Below are 27,072 nucleotides of genomic sequence, written 5' to 3'. Positions count from 1 at the left end.
AATTTGCCTAAAAGCAGCTGTTTCATTGCATTGTTTTTAAAGAATCTTATTTTTGATCTACTACTTCTGTCGAATGATTTTTTTCTAAATAATATAGAAAAATCATCCCTAGCATTGTAGACACAGCAAGAGTAAACAAATCACCACCAAAATGCTTCTATATAGCAGTTTGTGGGAAACAAGAATATAAAATTTTACACCCGAAAAGGTTAAAGAAAACAAGTTTAAAGAAAGACATTGGATTTAGTTGCACTATGAAACCATTGTCTGTTGGCTACATACCCCCAAGTAAATATTTTATTTAAAATAAAGCTGACATACGGATAATAATAAAAAAAATCATACCTTGATCATGCCTTAATCGTCTTCAGAAGCTATAATTTCAGACTAGGAACATGTTTTTTTCCACGGGTAATCCACAGGCCAGTAGCTTATCATTGTGTTAGCAGTAGCACCTATTGCACAACAGTGAAATGACAATAACAGTGTCATTCCATTAACTCACATAGGGGTACAAAACGAAAGCTGCGGTGAAGCTAGGAGACATTAACAACCGTATGAAGGAACAAGAAGAGGATTTTGCCAGAAGGACTGCTCAGTACCAGCGGGAAATACGGCATCTCCAACAGTTACTGAAGGACAAGCAGGAAACCCTTGATGGACTGCTTGAGCAGAAAAGGTAAGGCAGTCACAGCCAAAGCAAGCCAATTAGAGCAGACTAGTGGATGGGCTGATGCACAGCTGCAGGCTCCTGTATTCCATTATTCCCATCTGGTGCCTTGTTGGATGGCTTACCTTATATACATGAAATTTGTCATAAACATGCATAAACAAATGGCAGATGTCAGAATTCAGTTATCTTACTCTTAATGATTTTTTCCCCTTTTGACGCCAGTAATCACTGCAGTGCCTGTTTCAAGATTTCTGGCTACTGGTTTCTTTCTGTTTCCTGCTGTCACCAAATGGATTAATTGTTAGAAATTTGATTGTGAGCTAAGTGCAGCAACAACCGTAATCCGACATACAGGCTCTAGTTTTATACTGTTGCTTGCAATGGTGAATTTTCCTTTGGTTAATAATCTCCTGCTTCAGTAAAGGTATCTGTTTGTTCAGTGTTGTCAGCTCTGTAACGTTGATTGAAGCAGTGTGAGATAAAGATATTCAGTTAATCCTCCCGTTTTGGGTGGGGTGAGAAGGAACAGAGATAAATACCAAACAACACTAATATAATACATCTTGGCAGTGACTTGGATGTTGAAGGGAAAGCTGAGACCAACAGCTGAAGTCGTCCTTGAACAACAGAGGTTATGATTGTGAGAAGAATGCACTACCGTTTCCAGTGATACTTGTCAGCAGCGATTTGTATCCTATTGGCAGCTGTGCAGTGCAGTCCCATTATCTGCAGAGGGAGCGGAATGAAACAAACCTAATCACCATCTTCTTTTAAATATCTTCATGGGTTTTCTGAGATAATAGGTTAAAACATTTTCAGAGCTGAATCCAAGCTGCCAGGTTGCTGTAGTTACTGAACCATTGAGTAGTTAAAGCAGCAGCCGCTGCCTGCAGGGCCATTTACAGGAATTAAATGAATAGTTAATAACAGCACAATGGATAATAGCCAATGAATTTTTTAAAAATGTTATATTTAGCACTTTGCTGGGAGGTACTGAAGATTTGTGTGCATTTAGGCCATTTTAACCTGTATAAATTTACTAGTTCCGTTAGTTTTTAAACGAATACATATTAAAGTATTTATGTTTAATATTTTTTAGTAATGTGCAGACTGAAAAAGATATTTATATTCTTTGAACAGAATATGTTCCTATGAAGATAAATACTATTTTTGTTGCATATTTTAGTGAAGTATAATTGGCAAATACAATTGTTAGCTGTCAGATGTAGCTAAAATACATAATTCCCTAAAAGTGTGAGTGCAGATAGATCGCATCATACAATCTTACACCACAGCAGGGGACCATTCGGCCCACTGTGTCTGTGCCAGCTCTTTCAAAGAGCTATCAAATTAGTGCCACTCCCCCCTCTTTCCCCATAGACATGCAAATATTTCCTTTCCAAGTATATCAATTCCCTTTTGAAAGTTACTATTGAATCTGCTTCCACTACCCTTTCAGGCAATGCATTCTGGTTCATTATAACTCGCACAAAAGAAGTTCTCCTCATCTCCCTTCTGGTTCTTTTGCCAGTTATCTAAAATCTGTGTCCTTTTGGTTATCGGCCCACCCACCAGTTTTCTCCTTATTTATTCTATCAAAACCCCCTCATAAACTTGAACATCTCTATTAAATCCCCCCTTAACCTTTTCTGCTGTAAGGAGAATAGTCCCAGCTTCTCCAGTCTCGCCACATAACTGAAGTCCCTCATCCCTGGTATCATTCTAGTAAATCTCTTCTGCACCCTCTCCAAGGCCTTGACATCCCTCCTAGTGTGGTGACCGGAATTGGACACAATACTCCAACTGAGGCATAACTAGTGATTTATAACGGTTTAGCATAACTTCCTTGCTTTTGTACTCTATGCCTTTATTTATAAAGTTATGGATCTCATAAGATAAAATCTTAAAGGCCGAAAGGTTTTTGGGTTTTATATAAATGGACAATAAAATACGAGAGCAGAGAAATAATGATAAATTTGAAGAAATCATCGATGAGGCCACAGTTAGAGTACTTTGTGTCATTTTGGGTGCCCCATTATAGAAAGGTTATTAAAACCAGAGTCTGTACAGCGTAGATTCACCAGGACGATGCTAGGGATGGGAAACTATAGTTATAAAGGGAGACTTTAGATACTAGCACCTAGAACTTCTGCACGGGTTCTCCTGATCTCCCATCGTAACTTTGGCAGAAGTTTATCAGAACGCCTGGCGAAATGGCCCTCTACGGCCTTCCCCTTGCTCTCTCCATAATGTCCTCCAGCCCAGTAACCCTATGTACAATCTCTGGTCCTCCAACACCAGCTTATTTCTCATTCACTGCTCCCCCATTGATGGCCCCTCCTCCAACCACCTTGCTCCCTCCCTCCCTCAACATCTCCATTTTGTCAACTCCCTCCTAGCTATACCTTTGCTTTGCTTCCATGCTAGTGCTGGTATCCAGTATCTTATGCAAGTGTGAGTCAAGACAGTGAGTTTTGGTGGGCTGTTACACTTTGTGGTGCATCATAGCCAAGCCTGAGCATGTCTTCACCTGGTATCAGGATAGATGCATGTTCCAAGAGGGGTCCCAGGATAGTGATCAGATGCTGGAACTGTAGCTGTTATTTGTTCTGCCTTCTTGAAATGAACTGGAAATTAGTTCATGGTACAAACTAGTGATATTGTGTGTGTGTGTGTGTGTTCGTTTTGTTTGTTTGATATTTAGCTTTCATTTTTAAAAATTTCTTATTCACAAAGTAATTCATATTTTTATTTGTTCAGTGCTCAATAGCTGATGCAACATATTTCTAAATTCCACTTATTTAATCAATGTCATCCATATGCTCCTATTTAAACCTATAACATAATACTGTGTGATTAAGTATAAATAGTGTGGCAGGACTATGAAAAACAAGGCCGTGCAGATGTGTTTTCATTGTCAGAATACTTAAATAAATTTCATACCAACTAGCTTTTACAGTAAATTATTGTTCATGGGATCTGTAGAGTGGCTTTTCATTTGAACTGTTTCACTGAAGTAATTTTGTGCCCAACAGTGGACTGTTAATAATAATTCTACATGCAAAACATGGCAACATTCCAGAAGAACAGCTTTCTGAATAGTTTTGTCCAAAATAATCCTCACAAGGTCTTTTGTAGCATTTGTATGTATACAATTCCTGTTTGATTCTGAGCAGGCATCTGGGTCATTTGTACCAAAGCAGATTAATTGGAGAATCCTCATATCAATATAAAGCATTCATTGCCAGAGGGGACTGAAGGGCTAATGCTTGATGAATCTATATATTATTTAACTCCCAGTCACGCAGATAAAATAAATGTTCAGATGAAGCTAATGGATTTAACTTGCTGTTTCTTTTAGGCAAGTAGAGTCTGAACTCGAGACAGTTTGGGAATCAACCAAACGAGAAAATCGGCGGATAAAAGATCTTTTACGTGGCACTTTACATAAAAGTAATCTCTGGGACACTGTCAACTTTGATCGATCAGATATAGATGAAAACCCTCGCAGGTATTTAGACAGTCAATCAGACTTCAGAGCATTCAGCTACTGTGATGTGATGGTCTCCTCTGCTAGAAGGGTAGAAGATGGAAGGGCATATGAGAATTACCTGCAGCCAAACAATAACAAACACTTGCCTCATCATGTGGCTGAAAGTGGAGATTGCACAATCACTCAACAAAGAAAGCAAAAGCCCAGAGAAGAAACTGTCAAGAGCCCGATGTTTGAGTCTGACTCTGATCAACAACAAAATGCCTCCTCTGATGAAAGTGACAAAAATGAGCATGATTTCTATTCTTAATATGATCACTTTTGATATTTTCAAATTTATCATTCCTGCAAATGCATGTTTTCTTCATGTATTTAGTGTAATAGAAAAGGTACTGAACATGGCTTCCTAGTTGTTTTATTTCATTTTTAAAAAAATTGTCAAAGATCTGTCCTTTCATTATTTACATTATAGTGGTATCCATCCTTGAATACATCTTGCCACCTCTAAAAGCTATCCAGATTTTCACCAGGTTTATTGAATGTTTGCACCTCATCAGAGATTTAGCTTTCCTTTTAACAATTGGTTTAATTAGGTGTCCTTGTTTCCTAGTCACAGCTTTAAATGAAATTATGTCACCTTAGTTGTTTTAAAAAAATCATACTTTGCATTATATCCTGAATCATTTCTAATACATCCTGTTCATGCAGTGGTTTGCAAAGACAATTAGATATGGAGTTGAGTTGTGTGCAGTTAAAGTACATTACATATTGGCAAATACAGCCAACAAGTTGGGAGCTTTGGGCGTTGTGCAAGGGTGGGTGGGGGGAGAACAGGCATTTTTACTGTTGCATGGAAGCAAATTTATTAAAAATGTATTTGTCTTCTCATCTCTGTCTGGACTGCTGGCAAATGAGTATGTTGGGAATTGTCAGTGAATTGCAGAATGTATCTGTAAACATTTTGTACTTCAATTTTAAAGTGTCTTAATGACTTAAAAACCAAGCTGGAAAATTTACATCTGTGCAAGTTCATAACCAATAAAGAATGTTGGATTTTAACAACACTTTTAGATTAATTGCTTTCAGTAGGCACTGAATTTGCCAAAACATAATATGTGAATATTTCATTTGGATGGGCCATCAAATTTATGGCATATCAATAATGGACGAACATAGCAGTAGCAACAAGCATATATTTAAAATGGTTAGCAAGTACTAAAAGTATTTAGTATATTTTGTGGTAAAATAACCCTTTAGTTTACAGTAACATTTGCCAATCTATACATTTATGTTCTGATAACTGTCTTTTGCATAATTTCCACAACATCCTCTATCTCTACCTTTGTGGGTGGATTGTTGTGACAATTGCTTACATTTCTAGTTACTCTTTTAAAAAGCACTGGTTAGGCCTCAGCTGGAGTATTGTGATCAATTCTGGGCACTACACTTTAGGAAGGATGTCAAGGCCTTAGAGTGTAGAAGAGATTTACCAGAATAGTACCAGGAATGAGGGACTTCAGTTATGTGGAGAGATGGAGAAGCTGGAGTTGTTCTCTTTAGAACAGAGACGGTTAAGAGGCAGTTTTGATAGTGAATAAGGAGAAATTGTTTCCAGTGGCAGAAGGGTGAGTAGCGAGAGGACACAGATATAAAGGTAATTAGCAAAAGAACCAGAGGTGACATGAGGAAACATTTTTTTTAATCACAGTTAGTTGTAATGATCTGGAATGCACTGCCTGTAAGGGTATTGGAAGCAGATTCAATAATACTCAGTGCTTTTTTGAGTTTGGCTTGCTGTACTTGACTTTTTTTGGGGAGTTTGGCTATTGGACCCACTGAGGTGCAATGTAAATGTAAGCGCAATATTCAAAAATTGAAGTATGATTTGGGAGTTATAGAACAGCTAGACTAACACTAGGAATGGGAAAAGTGCCAAAATGCATTTTAGGGGATATTAAAATTTTACGCTGAGGAAGGACTCTTATTTCCACTGGTCGCCCCTGCTTAAACTGGTGGATAATGTTCTTAGCGCTGTATTTCAAAAGTTGAAAAGTTTAAAGCGATAGGAAAGGACTTAAATATAGATCAGGGATGTCAAACTTAATTTCCATGATGGGCCTGATCCGACATCCTGGTAATTGTCATGGGCCACATTCAGCAAAAGTTATTTGGACACACCGAGGTAGAAATTAGTATGCATTTTGCCAGTTGTTTGGAAGTAAAACGAGTGTAATGTATACCAATTTCTGGGCACAAGGTCCTGCACCTAATCTGAGTGGTGGCAGATTAAATCCCATTTGTACAAAAACATATTGGTCCTCACTGTTTTTAGGTGTACCTGGCAACTGCCTGAAATCAAAGTTGGATCAATTTAAATATGTAGGACCCTGAACATAGGAACAGGAGTAGGCCATTCAGCCCCTCGTGCCTGCTCCACCATTTGATAAGATCATGGCTAATCTGTGATCTAGCTCCATATACCTGCCTTTGGCCCAAATCCCTTAATACCTTTGGTTGCCAAAAAGCTATCTATCTCAGATTTTAAATTTAGCAATTGAGCTAGTATCAATTGCCGTTTGCAGAAGAGAGTTCCAAACTTCTACCACCCTTTGTGTGTAGAAATGTTTTCTAATCTCACTCCTGAAAGGTCTGGCTCTAAGTTTTAGACTGTGCCCCCTACTCCTAGAATCCCCAACCAGCGGAAATAGTTTCTCTCTATCCACCCTATCTGTTCCCCTTAATATCTTATAAACTTCGATCAGATTACCCCTTAACCTTCTCAACTCTACAGAATACAACCCCAATTTGTGTAATCTCTCCTTGTAACTTAACCCTTGAAGTCCAGATATCATTCTAGTAAACCTATGCTGCACTCCCTCCAAGGCCAATATGTCTTTCCGAAGGTGCGATGCCCAGAACTGCTCACAAAACTCCAGGTGCAGTCTAACCAGGGTTTTGTATAGCTGCAGCATAACTTCTGCCCCCTTGTACTCCAGTCTTCTAGATATAAAGGCCAGCATTCTATTAGCCACCTTGATTATTTTCTGCACCTGTTCATGACACTTCAATGATCTATGTACCTGTACCCCTAAGTCCCTTTGGATATCCACTGTTTTTAACTTTTTACCATTTAGAAAGTACCCTGGTCTATCCTTTTTTGATCCAAAGTGGATAACCTCATATTTGCCTGAAAAACTAGATGGAGCATGTACCATGCAAGCTCCAGCTAGTTTTTCCAGTTCGACAGCGGCCGAAACAGTGGTGCTTAAAAGGTACTGCTGAAGAAATGGCAGAGCAAGTTTTTTTTTAAAAACTTCCACTTGTGTGGAGCATGGAGGAGCATGAGTGCCTCACGCAGCACCATAGCATTACTGTGGGCTGTTGCCAGCCCATACTCTGCCCTCCTGCATCTCACTCCTCCATGAGTTGGACTGTGTGATGTAAAATCAGGGCATGCAACTCCCCGTGCATAGTGAGAATCCTCCGTCTCCATCCCCTTGTTCCTCATTTGACCACCATTGGAAACAATCTTTCACTATTTACCCACAGTAAGGTCCCCAGATTTCATTCACCTCTTTACTGGCTGCTCCTCTCTCTGTGTCGCTCCCACTCACCATGTTGCTTCTGACTCTGCAGGAAATGCACCCAGTCCTCTTTTCTTGCCCCCCCCCCACCCCACACAAACCCCAGTTTCCCTCTCCTTCCCCGCCAAGCCCTAATCGCCCAGTCCCCAGTTTCCCTCGCTCCCTCTGCCCAAGCCTCAATCTCCCAACACTGTACCCTAGTCTCCGTCCCTCCCACAAGCCTCCATCTCCGACCCCTATTTCCGTCTCACTCCACCGAGCTCCCAGCTCTTCACCCTCTCTCCGATCCCTGGTCCGGCACTGTCTCCCTGACACCCAGTATTCTGTCATCGACCCCAGGTCCCTGCTCAATGTTTCCTTGCTGATCTCATGCTGCATAAACTTCAACTTGTTCAAAACTCAGATACCCATATTCCGTTCTACAATAAGGCCTGCTGATTCATCACTCCAGTCATTGCCGACCTATGTTAGCTCCCTCTCCCCCAACACATTGAATTTAAAATTCTCTATTTTGTCTTCAAATCCCTCTGTGGCCTTACCCATCCTACTTCTGCCACCTCTTCCTTCTCTCTCTCTGGTCCTCTGACAGATCCTGGGAGCACCGACAGAGTCCGGGGCATCCTTGAGAGGAACAGGTGACTTTGGATCTACGGTTCCTAAAGCTCTCCACCACCGTGGTTTTTCTTAGCGTGTCTGGGTCTGTTATTGACTAATTGATAGAGATTAGTTGCTATGATTAGTCAACAACTCCATTATCGTTGTATCATGCAATGGACTTTTCATCTAATAATTCCTATGTTGCTATATTCCCTACTATCTTCCCCGAAATTTCTCTACTTCTTCCCGTCTCTATCTTAAAAACCTTCTCAATGCCCATCAGAAAACTCTTCTAATTCTTGCTTCACGGCTCGTTCTCTATTCCTTTTATTCTTTTATCTATTTTGCCTCCCCCACTGGCCCTCTGTAAAGCACCTTGTGGCATTTTCTGTGTTAAAAGGTATTGTATAAAAGCAAGTTGTTGATTTTTAAATGTCTTTAGTAAACAAAACATTTAGAGAACCAATATACTACCAGGATTATGAAAATATTTCAGTGAGGCAAAAAGTGAATCTTGTAAAGCTCGTGACTCCTGACTCTGAGATGTCAGGTCAAACAGATAAAAACCTGAAGCAACCAAGAGACGCAAGTAGTGGCACTAATGCATTCATGCTTATTGAAGTTATTTTTGTGACTTTTCAAGGCCAAAACTACAAAGACAAAATCACAAAAATGCCCCAGAGGAGTATCAGAAAGCATGCTGGTACTTCAAAAGCATAAATCCTGGAATGTAGCACTTGCTGGTAATTTGTATGTTAGTATAATATTTGTGAGTCAAATGACAGAAAAAATAATCTATGAAAGCTTTGACATTCAATAAAAAAAATCTACAGTAGTATACACAGTGACTGCACTTCAAAAATACTTCATTGGTTGTGAAACACTTTGGGATGTCCTGAGGTTGTTCCATTCATACATTTTACATATTAATTGGAATGGTGGCATGGCAACTAATTTATTTCTAAGACTTATTTTTGGAACTAAATTTTCATCTTTAATACCCACTGAGAATGATACAAATTAGGTTGCCAACTGAATATGTTCATCTTTGTTAATTGTTTCTTTAGTAGTTGGTTCACATGTATCTTTATGCTGACTATCCTTTCAAGGTTTAAATGCATTTTTGGATGGGGGGGGGGATATAAAAGCATGTCTTTTTAAACCTTCTTGCACCATACACCTTGTGGATGCTCATGTGCCAAGAACATCCAGCAGCCTGCTCCCATCACTCTGCCATTGGTTAAAGGTGCAGAAAGCCACATAAATTTATTTTGCGGCTGCAACAGGAACAAAGCCCTGGATGGCAATCGGGATCAGGACTAGATCTTTCTTAAACTGCTGGGTGCTTTCTTTTACGAGAATAAATTATGGTTAAGGAAGAGAGCTTATTTCCATAATTTATGGCTGCGAAGGTCTGACAGTATATGCACACTGTGCCTCAGTCTTGCTCCCCTACTATTGCCCACAAGTCAGCATCTAGAGGCAGCAATAGACAAAGAATCCCAGCTAATGTGAAAACCATTTCTAGGGTGGTTGGACCACATAGATACTACAATACAGAAACAGGTCATACTGTGACTGCTCTGGTGATGTTATTAAACTTCTTCCTGCATTGCAAAAGAATCCTGGGATTCAAGGAGATGGTGCTTACTGCAACAGTCACTTCCTCCACAAAATGTGTACCACATTCTTGACATGTCTCCGGGACATGACCGTAAATAAACCATCTCTCCCGCTTCATATATCTATTAAGAGGACATGCAGTTTGCTGTTCGTTTCTTTGATCTAGTTGTCAACGTCGTTGACCAGGTTGCCTGCTTCCTCCAGTGTTGCCAGCAGGTTTCAGCCCCTACCACCCCCCCCCACCCCACCCCAGCTTTCCACACTATTAGTGTTGCGATTTTACCTATTCCCTTATTATTACATTCTTTGTTTTAATTTTCATTTCTACTTTTATACAGCTGACCGAAAAAATAGAATCCATTAGTGTCAGATAAGATTCACTGAGCCTGAGGTTTTAATCTGCACCAGTGGGAGATTAGAGATGAATCTCTCAAGGTCCTTTCAGCAGAACTTAATGTACCTTGACCTAGTTTCAACATTTCAAAACATTATCAGATACCAGGCCACTCCTATACATTTGCTTGTAACCATTGATTTTGAGAAGGACTTCGACAGCATCCACTCTTACCTTATTTCAGATAGGATCAACAAAATCACCAAACCTTAATCTAAGTTAACACCATTAATTGCTGGGTGTCTACAGCAGTATGTCTGACCACCCTCTCAGCAGTCTTAAGGAAACAGAAATTACATGAATTTTGCAGTTATGTCCCAGCTGTGTTATATTATTATTCCTGGGCAGATGGAATTAATTTTCATTTAACTAAAACATTGTTATTCCAAATTAAATTAATAATCCATTTTAATTATTGCTTGTTATTCAGTCAGTTTTTGATATCGTGTAACTTTAGTAAATATTACTATATTACTAAAGTCTATGTGTTGACCTCAGCTGAAGCGCAGTTAGAGGACAGAGGATAATTGAACCAGGGCGTGTAGATGCAATTCAGTTTCTATCTTAAAGTTATATATTCTGTCCTTACGTTTATATTTCGATTATAAATTCCTACGTCCACATTTATAATGGAAACTGCCTATGTAAACTTGTCACACTGTAATTACACCTTCTAACCAGTGTTGGTGCTGTGTTTCCACTAGTGGGCAGGTGTACTTACAACCTGACCAGTTTACATAGGCAGTTTCTATTATAAATGTGGATGTAGGAGTGTATGATAAGAAATGATGCAGGCGTAAGATTTTAAATATATTAGTTGATCTCCCAAGGCATTGCACATGGGGAGTCAAGACCAAGTACATTCTGTAGGTTAAGTTGGATTACAGTGTGATGGACAATTGGGCCAGGAACGATTATGGCGATGGAGAATAGAGCAGGAAGGTGGAGGGGGATGGTTGAAGGGGCTGGGTGGGAAGGAGAAGGGACAGAACAATCATGGGAGCAGGTTTAGAGGTCGGGGTTGGGAGGGAAGGTAAAGATAAGAGAGCAGGGGAGAATTGGAAGTCCAGGGGTGGGGAAGAGAAGATAGGTCGCCAGAGGATGCCAGAGCAAAGCTGGAGCCCAAAGGAAGTGGCTGCACTGCTGTAGCCAGCAGCAGCAGTATGGTAAGCCTAGCCAGAATGGGGGAGCGGTGGACAGTGGGACCTGGACAGAGGTAAAGGATGGTAATGGCGTTAGGGGGGAGAGGGAAGACGGTGATGGAAAAAAGGCAAAAGGGGAGGAAAAAGGGGGAGGCATGATCCAGATTGAAAAAAACATACCAACCCAATTTCAGAAACACAAATCAAAAAACTCAAAAAGGACATATACCTTTCATGGAGGAAGTTGTTCTGGGTAGTCACATGCCTAATAATACCACATGCACTTAAGAGGTTTGAACTCTCACATTTGGGAAGTTCAAATTTCTTAAGGAAAATCAAACAAAATCTCAATGGGGGTGGGGGGAGGGGGCTAGGATTCCCTAAGTTTTTGTACTATTGCTACATGCATAGGGGCTACACTGAAATCTTTGCCTATAAATGATCAGCTACTGTCCACGTTACAGGTAAATGTGCAAAAAAAGCCTACGAATGGCAATCTCAACCACTGTTCCCTCTAATTTTTTTTGGCCATGTGCGGAATGAATTTGGGTTTATGCACTAATATAAAGGCTGTGTGCGCCATGGTAAAAAAAAAGTCACAACTTTGAATAGAATATCTTTCTAGAAAACATTATTCAGGGTATATAATAAACAGAACAAATGTACAAAGTAATGGATAATTGTAACAATTTAATGTTATACTGGCTGATAAATTTATATAATTTATGAAATGTGGGTGATGCTGGCAAGGCTGTATTTATTGCCCATCGCTGGTTGAACTGAGGATCAACCACTGGAGTCACATGTAGGCCAGACCAGATAGTGATAACAGGCTCTCTTCCCTGAAGGACATTAGTTGTGTTTTTACAACAATCCGGCAGCTTCCGTAGTTTTTTTCTGATGCCAGGCCACACATGATCAGATTTATTGAATTCAGTTTTACAACATGCCCTGGTAGGATTTGAACTCAACCTCTGGGTTGTTGGTCCAGTAACTGAACCACTGCAGTACTGTCCAGACTGTCTCTTGACATTTTGAGGTTTGGACACTGTGATGTCTCAGTGTTTTCTTTGACCGCCTCCCCCCCTCAATCCCTGCCCTCAACATCCCCACCCCAAAAAGTTATGCCAGCCTGCCCTGTACCAGTGCTTGCTGCAATCTCTATACCACAGCCACGTTCAACAATACCATCCTGCCATTGCAGACATTAATGTAAACAAATCCACAAAGTAGACTTCAACCCTGTGCAGTCATTCTGTACAGTGTAGGAAAGATTTTGAACGCTTATAAGCAGTTGTCTAAAAGCTTAGTACCCCTGAGATTCAACTAATAGCAAGGACAATTTGATCATTATTGTTGGCACAGGGAACAACAGAATGGAGCAAACTTGGCAACCGATACTGCCATCTGGAGTCCTACAAGGTGAAATTGGTCTTCAGCAGTGGTACAAAATGGGGCATCAATGGAAAAAAGAATCGGGCGGGGTGTAAAACAGGATGTAGATCCGCTAATGCCGCTTTTGCGTTAGAAGCAAAGACCAATTTCACGGTCCTAGATATTAGTTGTCATTGTAACAGGTCCTAAAGCCACTTGAACAGAGGAGAGCAAAATGATTTGGTGTCATCTAGAATTGCAATAGTATTTTTTCAAAATGATGTTTAGAATTGTAAAACTACTTGGAAGAAGTTCATATACTCAGATAATGAAGCAGTCCATGCCCGCATGCAGCAAGACCTGGACAACATCCAGGCTTGGGCTCATAAGTGGCAAGTAACATTTGCGCCAGACAAGTGCCAGGCAATGACCATCTCCAACAAGAGAGAGTCTAACCACCTCCCCTTGACATTCAACGGTGTTACCATCACCGAATCCCCCACCATCAACATCCTGGGGGTCACCATTGACCAGAAACTTAACTGGACCAGCCACATAAATACTGTGGCTACAAGAGCAGGTCAGGGGCTGGGTATTCTGCGGCGAGTGACTCACCTCCTGACTCCACAAAGCCTTTCCACCATCTACAAGGCACAAGTCAGGAGTGTGATGGAATACTCTCCACTTGCCTGGATGAGTGCAGCTCCAACAACACTCAAGAAGCTCGACACCATCCAGGACAAAGCAGCCTGCTTGATTGGTACCCCATCCACCAGCCTAAACATTCACTCCCTTCACCACTGGCGCACTGTGGCTGCAGTGTGTACCATCCACAGGATACACTGCAGCTACTCGCCAAGGCTTCTTTGACAGCACCTCCCAAACCCGTGACCTCTAACACCTAGAAGGACAAGAGCAGCAGGCACGTTCCCCTCCAAGTCACACACCATCCCGACTTGGAAATATATCGCCGTTCCTTCATCGTCGCTGGGTCAAAATCCTGGAACCCCCTAACAGCACTGTGGGGGAACCTTCACCACACGGACTGCAGCGGTTCAAGAAGGCGGCTCACCACCACCTTCTCAAGGGCAATTAGGGATGGGCAATAAATGCTGGCCTCGCCAGCGACGCCCACATCCCATGAACGAATAAAAAAAATAAAGCTGAGTTGGGAATCTCAAAAGGTTTTCCTGTGGAGCAGGCTATTCTAATTGGGCATACCCAAAAGGACCTCACTGCAGGACTGTTGTTTCTTCATATATTTGACCCACTGGTTCTGCTACGGTCAGTGTTGCCTCACCTCAAAGGAAATTGCTGAGGTAATTATCTAGCGGCTGGGCCAGAAACCATTAAGTCTGTCACTATATTAGATTCTGAACATCAGTGGAAACTGAAGTTCAAACTCAGGCTCCAGACTCTCTCGGGAAAGATGCTGCATCTGGAACTGCCAGCCTTTCAGCGATGCTAATTCCTGGAGTAAAGCTGCAATGAAACCTTATTTTTCTGAAGCTTTAGTCGCTGCCATTCCTCGAGTACAGCTCGTCACTTCTCTATTTTCAGTCTTTGTTCCTCTAACCTCTTCCTCCGATCTTCCGCCTGTTTCACACTACATGCCGACATCCTCAGAACAACGCTCCCATCCAACTTAACTTCAACTCCTGCCCTTGCTGCAAAGTGATTGGTAGTTGACGTCACCTCAGCAGCGTCGCCACCAGAGAGCGCTGGTTTGGTGCATGGACGGAATGATTACGTGTGCGGCCCACAACAAACTGTTGCGCAGCTTAGAGGGAACAGTAATCTCAACTTTCTCAGCAGATCAAAATGCTGCAGAAGAAAGAAATGAGTCCTTGTGTTCTGTTTCTTTCCACTTGGAGGCTGAAACTTGTTGATTTGAGCTTCAGATCGATGATGGTGGAAGTTGAGAGCCAATATTAATAGTCATATTAATGACAGGGACGTGGGAGCGAGCAGACAGATACTCAGCTTCTTCCGGTTAACTCACTTCCAGCTGCTGTTTTCACTAGAGGGAGGGTTGGCACAGGAGCCCTGATATATCAGTATTTCTGACGTATAATCATATAGAGGCTTCCACATTCCAATCCAAAGTATACCATTCTCTCTCCAATGTGCCTTGATCCATCAATCGCACTATCTACACTACGGAATGTCCCTTGTAAGGCAAAATATGGTTCTGCCAAACGCTAAGGTCTTATATTAAAAGGTCCAGCCAGGAACTTGCCTACACCTGTCAACTTTTATAAACTCCTTGGACCCAAGATTCCTGGGGGTCCATTCCACTGACAGAATATAACCCCTGCCTGCAGGAAACCCCATCCCAAATTATGGGGATAGGGTCATCTGCATGGCTGGGGGTGAGGTGGGGTCCTCGCACCCGCAAGGACATATCAGCCCTGAAATGCTGGCAGGATGTTGGAAAGGAGCCATTCTGCTCTGATGGTCGAGTGAAGGCCCAGAAAGACGCCGAACAAAAGTGGTGCTCCCAATAAAGCATTTCCTCTAAGTGTCACATTTACTCTCTATAACACTTTCCCCATCACATTTGTTTTTTAATAATCCTATTGTTACAAAACTTATATACTCTGACTCGTCTGTGAGCAATACCACAGGAGATCCGTAAGATTTTATATATATATATATATATATATATACACACACACACTGCATTCAGTGCCTGCTTTGTTGTCACATGTAACACTTCAACATTACAATCGTCAAGAATCCAAATTTCCTGCACTTGATTGTTTCAAATTTCATGTACCCGGAGCGACAAAACACAACTGAAGAAGTAGGGGAACATATGAGTCAACAAATGAAAACAGTGGTAGGAAACTACCAATGAGGCCGTTGGTGCTTTGGACATAGGAAAATAATGAGTCGTGCATTAGCAGTCAGCAAAAGCTATCAATAAAAGAAAGGCGAAGCTGAACCAATCAAAATGCTCTAAATATGTTTTGAAATTCTTTTGGCCACCATTTTAGGTTGTCAGTCAGCTCAGATAACAGCCATAAAAATAAAATGGCTGGTAATGCTGGCCTGGCACAGAGGTAAGCAGAAGTGTTGCTGCTCCCTGTAAAGAAAAGAAAGAAACAAAAAAGAACTTGCATTTATGTAGCACCTTTCGCAAGGACATCCCAAAGTGCTTCACAGCCATTTCATTACTTCTGAAGTGTAGTTATTGTTGTTAAGTAGACAAATGTGGCAGTCAATTTGTGCACAGCACAGTCCCACAAACAGCAATGAGATAAATAACCAGTTGACCTGTTTTAATGCTGTTGGTCAAGGCATAAATGTTGGCCAGGAGACAAGGACAACTCCGCTGGTCTTCTTTGATTAGTGCCATGGGATTTTGTTATGTCCACCAGAACAGGTAGACAGGGGGCTGGTTTAATGTCTCATCTGAAAGGCAGCACCTCAACAATGCAGCACTCTCTCAGTACAGCACTGAAGTGTCAGCCTATATTATGTGCTTGAGTCCTGTAGAACAGTGAAATTTTAATGCAAGGTCAGTTCATTTAATTTGCGGCACATGATGTGCTCAGAGCGGACCATGTCAAAGGGTAGGTTAACCAGTATTAGCAGCTCCTAAATGGCAGTTATGCCCTTAAAGCTGTCCTGCTCCTGAATAGCGAAAGAAATGACTGCAAGTGCACATGCCAGAAGTTTCATTGTGCCCTACTCTCAATGCCCTTTCCTCACTGTGCTGTTCACATCCACTTTGGGTAACCAATGTCAGCACTAAGCAATTCCATGTCAGGTATAGCATGGTGCTGCTAACAGTGTTTTTTGGAAGTAATCTGTGCAGAATAATGGAATCATAAAGTTTGCAATCACAGGGTGTAAATGACTCGATGCAGAGGAGAGTAAAATTCTCTCAATTCTGTGCATCAATGTGCCTTAACCCATCCTCACAAAAGCACTACTTACTGTGACAGCGTGGCATTTCTATTCCCTATACAGCAATTGTTGCAGTCTAGCTAAATGCCATTACCATTCTGTGAGCAGTTTTGCGATGTTGCCCCACATTCACAAAGAACTGAAGACAGCCTGCAACTCATTTCATGTTGAAACTCTCAAAGAGAACATTGTTCCATCAGACTGGACTTAATTGAAATTCAGGCTCAAATGGGAAGCTACTGCACTATGCAATCATTCTTATCCTTTTTCAGGAATAGTTGTAAAGCACATTGTACAAGATCATACTATAGTCCATAATACATTAGCTGCAGTTTATCCTTTCTCCATTTCCAATTGCTGTCCACTGGCATCACAGCAGAATGTTTGAAGCTGGCTGTTTAAGGAACTTAGCTTACTGGGAACTCTGCATTGAGTCATTTACACCCTGTGATTGCAAACTTTATGACTCCATTATTCTGCACTGATTGCTTCCAAAAAACATAGTTAGCAGCACTTAAATTAAATTTCAGTCCAAGTCAGCAAATTACTCATTTTATCTGATCAAATTGGATTGATTGATTGGAATGCTTTATTTGGCAATACAAGAACAAAATTATTTTGGCAATAAAATAAGGTGTGGATGCAGGCACCTTTACACTTTCAAATTGTTCATCTCGCACTTTACAGTCCTACAGGGCAATTTGATGATCACTCGTGACCCTGTAAGATTACTCATGGCCCTTTGTAACTCCTCTGAGTTTTTTTTTATGTAACGATCTTGCTTCCTTGTTTTTGTGCATTGCAGGAAAGATCAATTCTACAATGTTTTCAATTATCTTCACAACACATTTTACTAACATCAAAAACAGATTACCCACTTTTATTTGACATTTTATTTTACTCCACAGGAAATATTTGAGGCAAAGACGCTCTGACATTTTTAAAGTTCAATTTTGTCCAAGCAAAGCTTATTCAGTGGGGAGGGGGGGGAAGGGGAGGTAAACAATGGTGGTATTGGGGCCCCAACCTCCATTTAAAGGTCTAATGAGGAACAATAGTCAATTTTTTCTGCTACATAAAAGTATTTTTGAGTTATTTCTCCCCCTTAACATGCAAAATCCATGAGATTTTTTTGGATTTTCTGGACTTATTCACTATTTTTGGCTCTGCTGTTATATACATTTTAAATTGTCTGAATACCAACTTTAGCCAGCAGAAATTACAATATTTAGACATTTCATGTTACACTCATACCATAGTTTTATGGACCAATTTAGTAGATTGAGGCAGCACTTAAAAATATGTAATGCTGGAAGGAGATGTTAGTTCATTAAAGCTAAGCTTGTTTTCACTGAAAAAATGATTGAAAGGTATACATAATATCAATATGTGTGCTTCTTTGGTTAACCTTTTGTCATACATGCTTTCTTATAATTAGTTGATCTCCCATATCACTGCCCAACTTCAGGATTCACGTCAAGCAGTGTCAGAGGATGGGAGAATAATTGGATCAAGGAGTGTTGAAGAGTTAAGGGGAAGGAGATGAAGAGAAGAGTGGAGGGGATGGGGAGGGAGTTTGGGATGGGGTAAAAGGAGTGGGGCAGGAGATTGAAGAGGGGACTGGGAGAGGGGAACAGAGATGGGGAGGGGGAGCACAGCAGGGAAACTATAGCAATCTATGGTGCCACCATTAATTGAATGGGCAGGACAACTGGATGGATTGCTTGGCTCCATGGGGACCAGGGGTAACCTCTATAGTCTTAGTTCATGCCACAAACAAGAGCTTTGGAGCAATATAAAGAGGGACCTGCAGCCAACAGGATCCTGGTCAAACAAATCGTTGGAACGCTGTAACAAAGATTCAGATTCTTAGACAGATCAAGGTGAGTGTTGCAGTATGGCCATACTTAAAGGTCATTGTGATCTGTTTTGTAAGTTCACCATATAAAGAGGTATTATTCTGGAAGAGGTGGACCAGGCACAACCACTGGTACAGGAAGACAAGAAAATCAGATTCAGCCAGAAGATGCCTATCAAACCATTGTTGCAGACAGAAAGAGACTTAAGGCAGACTGTAATTGACAAACCGTTCACTTAAATGTCTGCTCTGCTTAATCCACAACTAGTTCTGACCACATGTGCCTAATAAAATGGACCAATACACTAGTCTCACCATTGCCCTCTACCCTGTGTAAACCAATCCACTGCTCTGCTTCTATTTTATTCCTCTTCATCTCAAGTGAATGGACGGATTAAACAAGCCCATTTTATTTTCCCTACAATGTGAGATGTACATGTGTTCATTGTGTTTTACACCAGTATTTTGTATTTTTGAAAATGCGTGATGCTTGTCTTCTAATACCTAACCTAGTGCTCTGTCTCAAGTGTTTCTTCAGTGAGAGGAAGTAGTATGCTGCTGGCTGCTGTTACCAGTGCGTACCTCTTAGGATAAAGATGATCCAGTAACTCCTAGTGCTGGATCATAAGGTAACCTGCAACGGCTGACACCACATCCAATACTGTAGTGACTATCTGTGACATCACCAGTCATTTGAGTAAGGTGGATAGGTGGGACGGATGTGCTGTCACCATGAGAGACAATTCCATTATCTACATCAACTTCCACCATTCCAGGAGGAACGGGAGGAGACTTATCTGCAGATGGTTCTGGAACCGGTGTCCTGATAAACAGCATTACACCATACATGACTGCAAGGTTTCCACTCAGTCAACATTCAGCTTGTGTGTGAGACTATCAGCACAGAATAATGCATATGAATTCCTGCAGAACCATCTTTGATATCGCTGAGTTTCTCAAAGGGAAACCCTCTATCTGAGGTGCATGGATGAAGGAGAACCACTGATGGGACGCTAGGTAGGTTAGGCTACAACAGGAGGTGCTCAGTGCCCACCTGCCAATACCAGAGACCTGCATCTGCAGACAGAAGTGAGCAGACCTCACTTTGATACACCATTTGTGCCTGTACAGGGTTCAACTATCAAGGCAGTTTGTGACAGCTGGCCTAATGGCGCTGATACACTTGAAGGCCCAATTAACTACTCTGCTGGATGGTTCTTCAGAAACACCCCAATCACAGCATATCAAGCTTTACATTATACTACATGAAAGAAGGTACGGCAGTGCAGTACCCCCCTCCCAACCCCCGGAATTACCGGAGGGCCACTGCCAGCGAGGTAAGCAGCCCAAATTGGTTTGTGGAAAAGCAATTATTAAAATGAGGCCTGAGGCCCAATTTTAAGCAAGTCTCGGGTCTCTAGTTTCCACACACTGAGTGCACACCATCAGTTATGCACCCAAAAACAAGGCATGTTGTTGTATAGCTATAATAAAACGTCCTCCCCTTTATATTCTAGCCCTCTAGAAATAAAGGCTATCATTCCATTAGCCTTTTTGATTATTTTTTGTACCTGACTACAACATTTTCGTGACCTGTGTACATTGCTCCCTAAATCTTTTTGGACTTCCACCGTTCCTAGCTTTTCACCATTTAGAAAATACTCAGATCTATCCTTTTTTGGTCCAAAATGGATGATTTCACAGTTACCGGTGTTGAAATTCATTGCTGCAGTTTTGCCCACTCACAATGTTTCTTTGTAATTTTTTGCCCCCATCTACGCTACTTACTACGCCACCAATTTTTGTGATATCGGCAAACTTGGATATATGGCTCTCTATTGTGTTATCTAAGTCATTTGTTCACTTGGAAATCAAATAGAGAAAATATTTTGATGTGATTATTAAGTGTTCATTGTTGTGTACATTTCATATTTCCAATACTTTATATTTATATGCATATTATATTCTATCTACTTTTTTTAGCCTTTCCACTTGCTTTGAGTAGTTCCCTTTGAATGCTAACAATCTCCACTGCACTGGACACCTGACCATCTTGGTGTCATCAGAGAACATTACAGAGAGATTTTATTCTTTCTGAATAGTGTAAACATCAAATGACTCAGAACTGAATCCAACAGAACTTTCAAGTCATTGTCCCTCAGATAGCTCTGTCCATTTAGTATAACCTTCTGCTTTTTATTGTCAAGCCAATGTTTAATTAAGTTTAGTCACCATCAATTCTGTGACCCTTTATACTTTTTAAAATACCACATTCAGAAACAACTATCTTCCAAAAATCTAGTTACATTACATCTACTAGGTGACATATCATTAGTTTAGTTTTCCCCCTCAAAGAATTTCAGTAGATCTGTGAAGCATGATTTTGTTTTAAACTATCGCTAACAGTTCATTATGGTCTTTGCACACCTTGATAAACTTTAATAGCATCCTTCCAGGTATTTCCTCACTATCACTGTTAGATTCTAGGAATGCCCTGAAGGAAGTGAGGTAGCCAAATCTGAATTAGTGAATGTGGTACAGAATTACTTTTGTATTGCAAGCCCATTAGGGGTAATTCACATCTGGATCTAGTCCTTAAAAGTGATTAGGATAATATCCTGCTATCCATAAGAATAATGAAGCCTTTTTAGGATGAGTAGCTACAATATGATTGAATTTAAGATTATCTGAATATCAGCATCAGTAAAGACCAGGACAAATACTTGACTTAAAAAGGGCAAACTTTAAAAGGAATGATGGATGGACCAAAAGAAATTAACTGGGAAATCTTGCTAAAAGATATCTCAGTGGAGGAAAAGTAAGACAGTTTTAAAATAATAACATATAACAAATGCAAGTATATAGCTTTAAAAATGTTGTAAGATAAACAAGCAATAGGGCAATTACAATGGGAATAAGAAAGAATGCAATTTATACAAAAGCTACAAAGAAGAAGAGGGGACATCTCAGAGACGACAATTAGAATTTGCTAAAACAGACAAGATGTGGTAAAAGAGCCCATAAATTGAGTACAGAAAAATCACAATACTAACGTATTCTTTCAGTTAGAGGCAAAGTTATAAATCTAAAAGATAAATATCATGGTGAAAATGAAGCTAAAATAGTTAAAAAGTTAAATTAATATTTTCTAAACATATTCACCAAATTTACATAAATGAGATTTATGGATAACAAAACCATAAGTAAATTGGTCAATTTGCTGGTGACATTAAAATAGAGCTAATATATCTCTAGCTCCCATTTTGTAATTAAGATTATTCTCCCATCTTTGTGTCAATGCAAATATTTTTTGGATGTATCTGAACACAAAAATGAGTATAACTTGGGAATCACGTCCCTATCTAACTCCAGAAAACAGTAAAGCTAAATGTTGAGGCCCTCTCCAGGCAGAATGAATATTGACACTGCCGCCAGGCCGATGATGCGCATATGGGTGTTGTCGCTCAGTTGCTCATGTCCGGCCCACGAGCGTTAGTGCTGTGCTGTGTTCTGTTGAAGTGCTATACATTGTGTTGGGTGATTATTGTCCTCCCACTTCCTGGCGGTGCAACTACAAATCTTGTTAATTGCACCGGGTGGTGTCACTAAATGCAGCCTTTGGAATTAGCTGTCTGGAGAATGAAACTCCGTACATGCACCCAAGCATGCACGCACAATGCTCCCATGTTTGTGACCTCAGAGCTAGGCAAGGAAAGATGAATGATTCTCGTCATGAGAAACTGAGACTGCAATAAATTCAGGAGTCTGTAATTATCTCGTGTATGTGCAGATTGACTGTGAGGGGTGACCACAGATTTGCTTTCACCATAAGGTCCAGGGTCAGGGAAGAAAAAGAAACATGGCTGGATGGATTAAATCCATTCTTTAAGCAATGTCCCTTTAATATTCTGAAAATTCAGCTTACAAATTCTCATTCTGTTTCGTTTCAGGAGTCATAAGAGCAGGCTGGGCACTCCACTGTTTGAGCCCCTCCTCCCACTCGCTGTCACAGCTGTGGGTTTCAGGAATGCCTAAAGCCAGCTCTGCCCATTTAAAAATAGTTCATACTTATGTATATGAATGATTGATTCAATCACTGTGCATAGACTGCAGTAAAGCACCTGAATGAAACTGATGTAGAGTAGCTATTAAACTTGGACATGGGAACTTTTATTCCTGGTGAAATTTGGATTTGTTTTCCTGTACAGTATCAGAGTATTAACAATATGGCATTTACACCAGTAAGAGTACAAGTGTAGAAACACTAGCAATCTGAATCCTCTACACTTTTCCAAATGCATCTTTTTTTGAAGGATAAAAGCCTCTAATTTGCAGGTGTCAATTTACAAAACCACTGCATTAAATACTAACCTGCAAATAGTGCAGAGCAAACAAATTCGACAGGAATGATTTTGTATTTAATAGTATGAAGGTGACATTTGGTACTGCAAACTACATCTCACAATCATACCACTTCATCTAGTCTTACCATTCTTAACTGGAAAAGAATGGCCTCAGCACACTTTCATTGAGACTCTATAATGAAATTGCTGCACACACAAAATTGCCTAGGAGCTGCTTCCTTTCCACGACAACCTTCAAACTTCAATTCACTTCTGGATTCCAGTGAATAGTGCAGATAATGGCTCGAGATTCCGTTTTCAATATGCTACAAGAGCCTTAGTTTGAGTCAGTTCATCAGCTAACTATGTAATTTATGTAAGGAATCTTACAACACCAGATTATAGCCCAACTGTTTTATTTGAAAATCACAAGCTTTCGGAGGCTTTCTCCTTCGTCAGGAAAGCTTGTGATTTTCAAATAAAACAGTTGGACTATAACCTGGTGTTGTAAGATTCCTTACATTTGTCAACCCCAGTCCATCACCGGCATCTCCACATCATGTAATTTTCGTCGCACTCTATAAAAAGAACATTTAGAAATGAATATACCTGGAAACTTGCAAATTGGTCCATAGAAAGGACTTACCATAAAACTACATAGAGGGAAGGCAAATTAATTTAGCAAGCATGAAAGAAAGTTTTGCTTCTTTACTTCATTTAGAGCCCTTCAGCAAAACAAAAACTGTTAATGACTGTGTGGAAATGTTCCATTTAGATTAATCATTAGTTTACAAGCTACCTGCAAAGTACATCCTGAGAACTGAGTCAGCAACAATCAGCCATTGCAGAAAACAAATCAGTTCTCATTGGCAGCAACTACAAAATCAGTTGGTAATCAACAGCTACGGGATTGTGTACTTAGAAAACCACATTTCCAAGCACAATTCTTTTCTCGTTTCCAAGGCAAAAGAGACTGCTCAATACTAAGGTAGGATTTGTGATTTGAAGTTTTTTTTATTACAAACATAATTTTAAAAAATCAGGCAGATTAATAAAAATTATAGTTGTGAGTTTTACCCCAGTATCTGCTAGTTTCTCAGGGAAACATATTTTAAACTGATCTGCATCACCTGTTCTTTTTAATGCGTAGACTCAGTGTGGGAGTCGTGCTGCAGCTCAGTTGCATGATAGAGGGTTGTGGCGTATTGTCGCTGCTCCCCTAGCTTAAGCATTACGCCAAAATAATGTTGTATTATAAACAATATTGCTTTGGTATCACAAGATATGAAAGGCAATGGCGAGTTGAAGCTTCAGATTTGATTTAGAAATATTTCTATTGAAATGAGAGTGGAGGAGCACTCCTGTTGTTCCAGCAGGCCCATCATTTTCATTGCGGTTTGAGCGCTGGAACCCGCAGTTGCCGTACGATTCCACCAGGTGCATCCAGACCCTGTTTTCAGGCAGGGAGACCAACAATAACTGGTACAGTTGGCTCACGAGAAACAGAAAATCTGCAAGAGTTGATTTTATGTTATTCATACTGGCACAATAAAAGTGAATTTTACTTTGTCAACTTACACCAAAAATAATCTATTGAAACACCCGTGGAGTATTTATTGGCCTGTTTGTTGCAAGGTGCCTCACCCACTCACAGCACTATCTGAAGTTCAGGCACACACACCCTGCATGATTTTCTGACCATTCATTTAAATGCAGCCACAGTAACCTGTTGGAAGTGCAAAGTTAGAAGATTGCTCCTCAAGTGTTTGGAACGTAGGAGTAGGCCATTCAGCCCTCGACCTTGTTCTGTCATTCAATTAGATCATGGCTGATCTGTACCTCAACTCCATCTACCCACCTTTGGGGAAGGAGGGGGAAAATCAAAGAGCAAGTCAGGCTGCTCTCATCTACCAACAAAGGAAAAATCTGCAAGTCTAAAATAATGTAGAAAGTGCTGGAAATGAACATGCTGATGGATCTGCTGTGCATTTCTAGCTTTTTCTGCTGTTGTACCTCCTGGCCACTTGTTACAAAGTGGCTCCAGTGGCAACCTGGAATAAATTGCTCGTCTATTCTGTCAATTAAAGAATGGTGTGGAGAGAGGTAACCCAAAGATGGTAAGAAAAATACATTAAAGTTCTACCTGTTTCATTTAGGAGCTGAACTTTCTGGAAAGTTTTATAACATAGCTACAGTCCACAGCAAACTACACTGATATTATTCTTCCCAGAATCTACTCCATGATTGAGAAGTTACCCGTGTCTGATGATGAGGAAATGCCACCTTAAAGCCTGGACTTCCCCACGATATAGCAACATATGACTCAGGACAGTCAGTAATGAATTTTATAAATAGCATATGATTATCCTTTAACAGCAGTTTTGAGTAAAGAGAGGCGTGTAATTGCTCTTGGTGGCAAGAATTACAGAGGCATTATTATTCCTGAGAAGTTATCTGGAACACTTTTTGACACCGTTTGTGGTCTGTGCAAGAACTCATGGGTGGCTTGTTTCTGACTTCGTCTCCCTCTTCATCATCCTCCATCTCCTCCTCCTCATCATAGTTGATAAGGAGGTAGTGGTCTCTGTGCTAAAGTTCATCATCATCATCATCTTCTTCTTTCTCCTCCTCCTCTGCCTTCCTTGACGTAGTGGATCTGTGTCTAGGAAAAGCTAAGAATAGGCAAGGAATTTCTCCTTCGGATTAAGACAACCAAGAAGGAGATGGAAGGTTGTTTCTGTATGGTGCTTTGAGGGGGAAGGCCGGAGGCCTGGCACATGCTGCTGTCCTGATAGATGGCAATATCAGGCAGGTCACCATCACCCATTGCTATTGCACTGGGCCCTGGATCTGTGTTCCCACTGATCAGCGGGATGACGGGTCACATGACATTCTGAAACCCGAGAGACAGCAGCGTGCGTTGCGGCCACCATGATCTAGATGCTGCTATACGGGCTGCTCTCTATTCTCGCCACTATTATCACCAGAGCTGAAGTCCATGCTTTGGTGGAGATGGAGGCACTGATTGGTGCTTGGCTGCTTCTTAGATTGAGGTCTGCCACAAATACCAACAAAGCTGCAACATGCTCCACTGGTGTCTGCCAGGAAGAAAAAGCCTACCTGATGTAGCAAACGAGAGCTGTAGACACGAGAGTTACACCTGTCAGTTGCTGCACACCCTTGGAGGCTTCACATAGGTACGATGTTCCTGAAACATCCTTCTTTACAGGTACCTATGAGTTCTGGGACCCATGACTCCAAAGCCATAAGCAGCTTTGTCCTTAGCCTCTGCTGGGAAAGTGACTCATGCTCACCCACTTCGTATTCCTCCAGCTCTGTGAATCAGCCATGGCCGTATTCTCAGTAACATAATCTAATTGCTTCGGGGTAAAGTGCCTAATCCTGTGCCTGGGGGTAAAAAAGCAAGTGACACAGGGGGTAAGTTGGAGGGCTCTGGGGGCAGAGGAACATGGGACTGGAGGTCTGTGCAGGAACTCATGGATGGGATTAAGTCCAATTTCATCTCCCTCTTCATCATCATCATCCTCATCGTGACGAGGAGGTAGTGGTTTCTGTGCTATTGTTCTTCTTCCTCCTCATCATCATCTTCCTCTGCTTCCCGTTGCTCTGGTGGATTTACAGGAAAGGAGGGTGGAAGCTAAGAATGAATAAGCATTATCCCTTGGGATTCAGGAGACAGAGAAAGGGGTGTAAATTTGTGTCTCTGCCGTGCTTCGCCGGGCTACCAGGGTGACAGTGTAGGTGCTCAGTCACCTAAACTGGCACTGTCAATATGCCCACACCCTTGCCATCATCCAAGGCAAGAGCACAGTGTCTTCCCATGAACTTCTCCTCATATGGTGTGAGTTGCTTTAAGGTGGAAATGCCTGCTTCTTGCAGATATTGTGTGCCATTTTTTCCTGCAAGAAGATTGAGTTAAGAGGGAAAGGCGAGCAGTTAAGGTGCACCGAGTGACATGGGAGAGCTGAAATAAGAGATACGGGGGTATCAGGCCGTTAAAATGAAGGAAGGGACATTAGGGTGGTGCACGTAAGTAATTGGTGTTACGGGACCTG

General features: G+C 41.0%; 3 protein-coding genes across 9 annotated transcripts in view; 2 read left to right on the top strand and 1 right to left on the bottom strand.

Moving 5' to 3' along the window:
• Positions 1-5,228, top strand: part of cep89 (centrosomal protein 89) — a 111,346-nt gene extending 106,118 nt beyond the window's left edge. For all 4 annotated transcript variants that reach the window (XM_067997988.1, XM_067997986.1, XM_067997987.1 and 1 more), the window contains 2 exons: positions 510-679; positions 4,035-5,228. In XM_067997988.1, the coding sequence (XP_067854089.1) occupies positions 510-679; positions 4,035-4,476 (612 nt within the window). In that variant the 3' untranslated portion in view covers positions 4,477-5,228. The remainder of the gene's footprint in view (positions 1-509; positions 680-4,034) is intronic.
• Positions 1-27,072, bottom strand: part of zgc:165481 (uncharacterized protein LOC100073327 homolog) — a 197,354-nt gene that overhangs the window by 22,733 nt on the left and 147,549 nt on the right. For 2 of the 4 annotated variants that reach the window (XR_010965964.1, XM_067997984.1), the window contains exons 1-2: positions 865-1,214; positions 346-455 (exon numbers count right to left, since the gene is read on the bottom strand). The gene's annotated coding sequence lies outside the window, so the exon portion shown is untranslated. Of the gene's footprint in view, positions 1-345; positions 456-864; positions 1,215-27,072 lie in introns of those variants that run through there. The other 2 variants (XR_010965962.1, XR_010965963.1) reach the window with 1 other exon arrangement.
• Positions 23,848-27,072, top strand: part of slc7a9 (solute carrier family 7 member 9) — a 54,783-nt gene continuing 51,558 nt past the window's right edge. Inside the window, exon 1 of the mRNA XM_067997980.1 lies at positions 23,848-23,984. The gene's annotated coding sequence lies outside the window, so the exon portion shown is untranslated. The remainder of the gene's footprint in view (positions 23,985-27,072) is intronic.

Source organism: Heptranchias perlo, chromosome 16, assembly GCF_035084215.1.
Source record: "Heptranchias perlo isolate sHepPer1 chromosome 16, sHepPer1.hap1, whole genome shotgun sequence".
Taxonomy (NCBI): domain Eukaryota; kingdom Metazoa; phylum Chordata; class Chondrichthyes; order Hexanchiformes; family Hexanchidae; genus Heptranchias; species Heptranchias perlo.
Note: the sequence above shows the minus strand (reverse complement) of the source record. Positions and strands in the feature narration are given on the sequence as shown.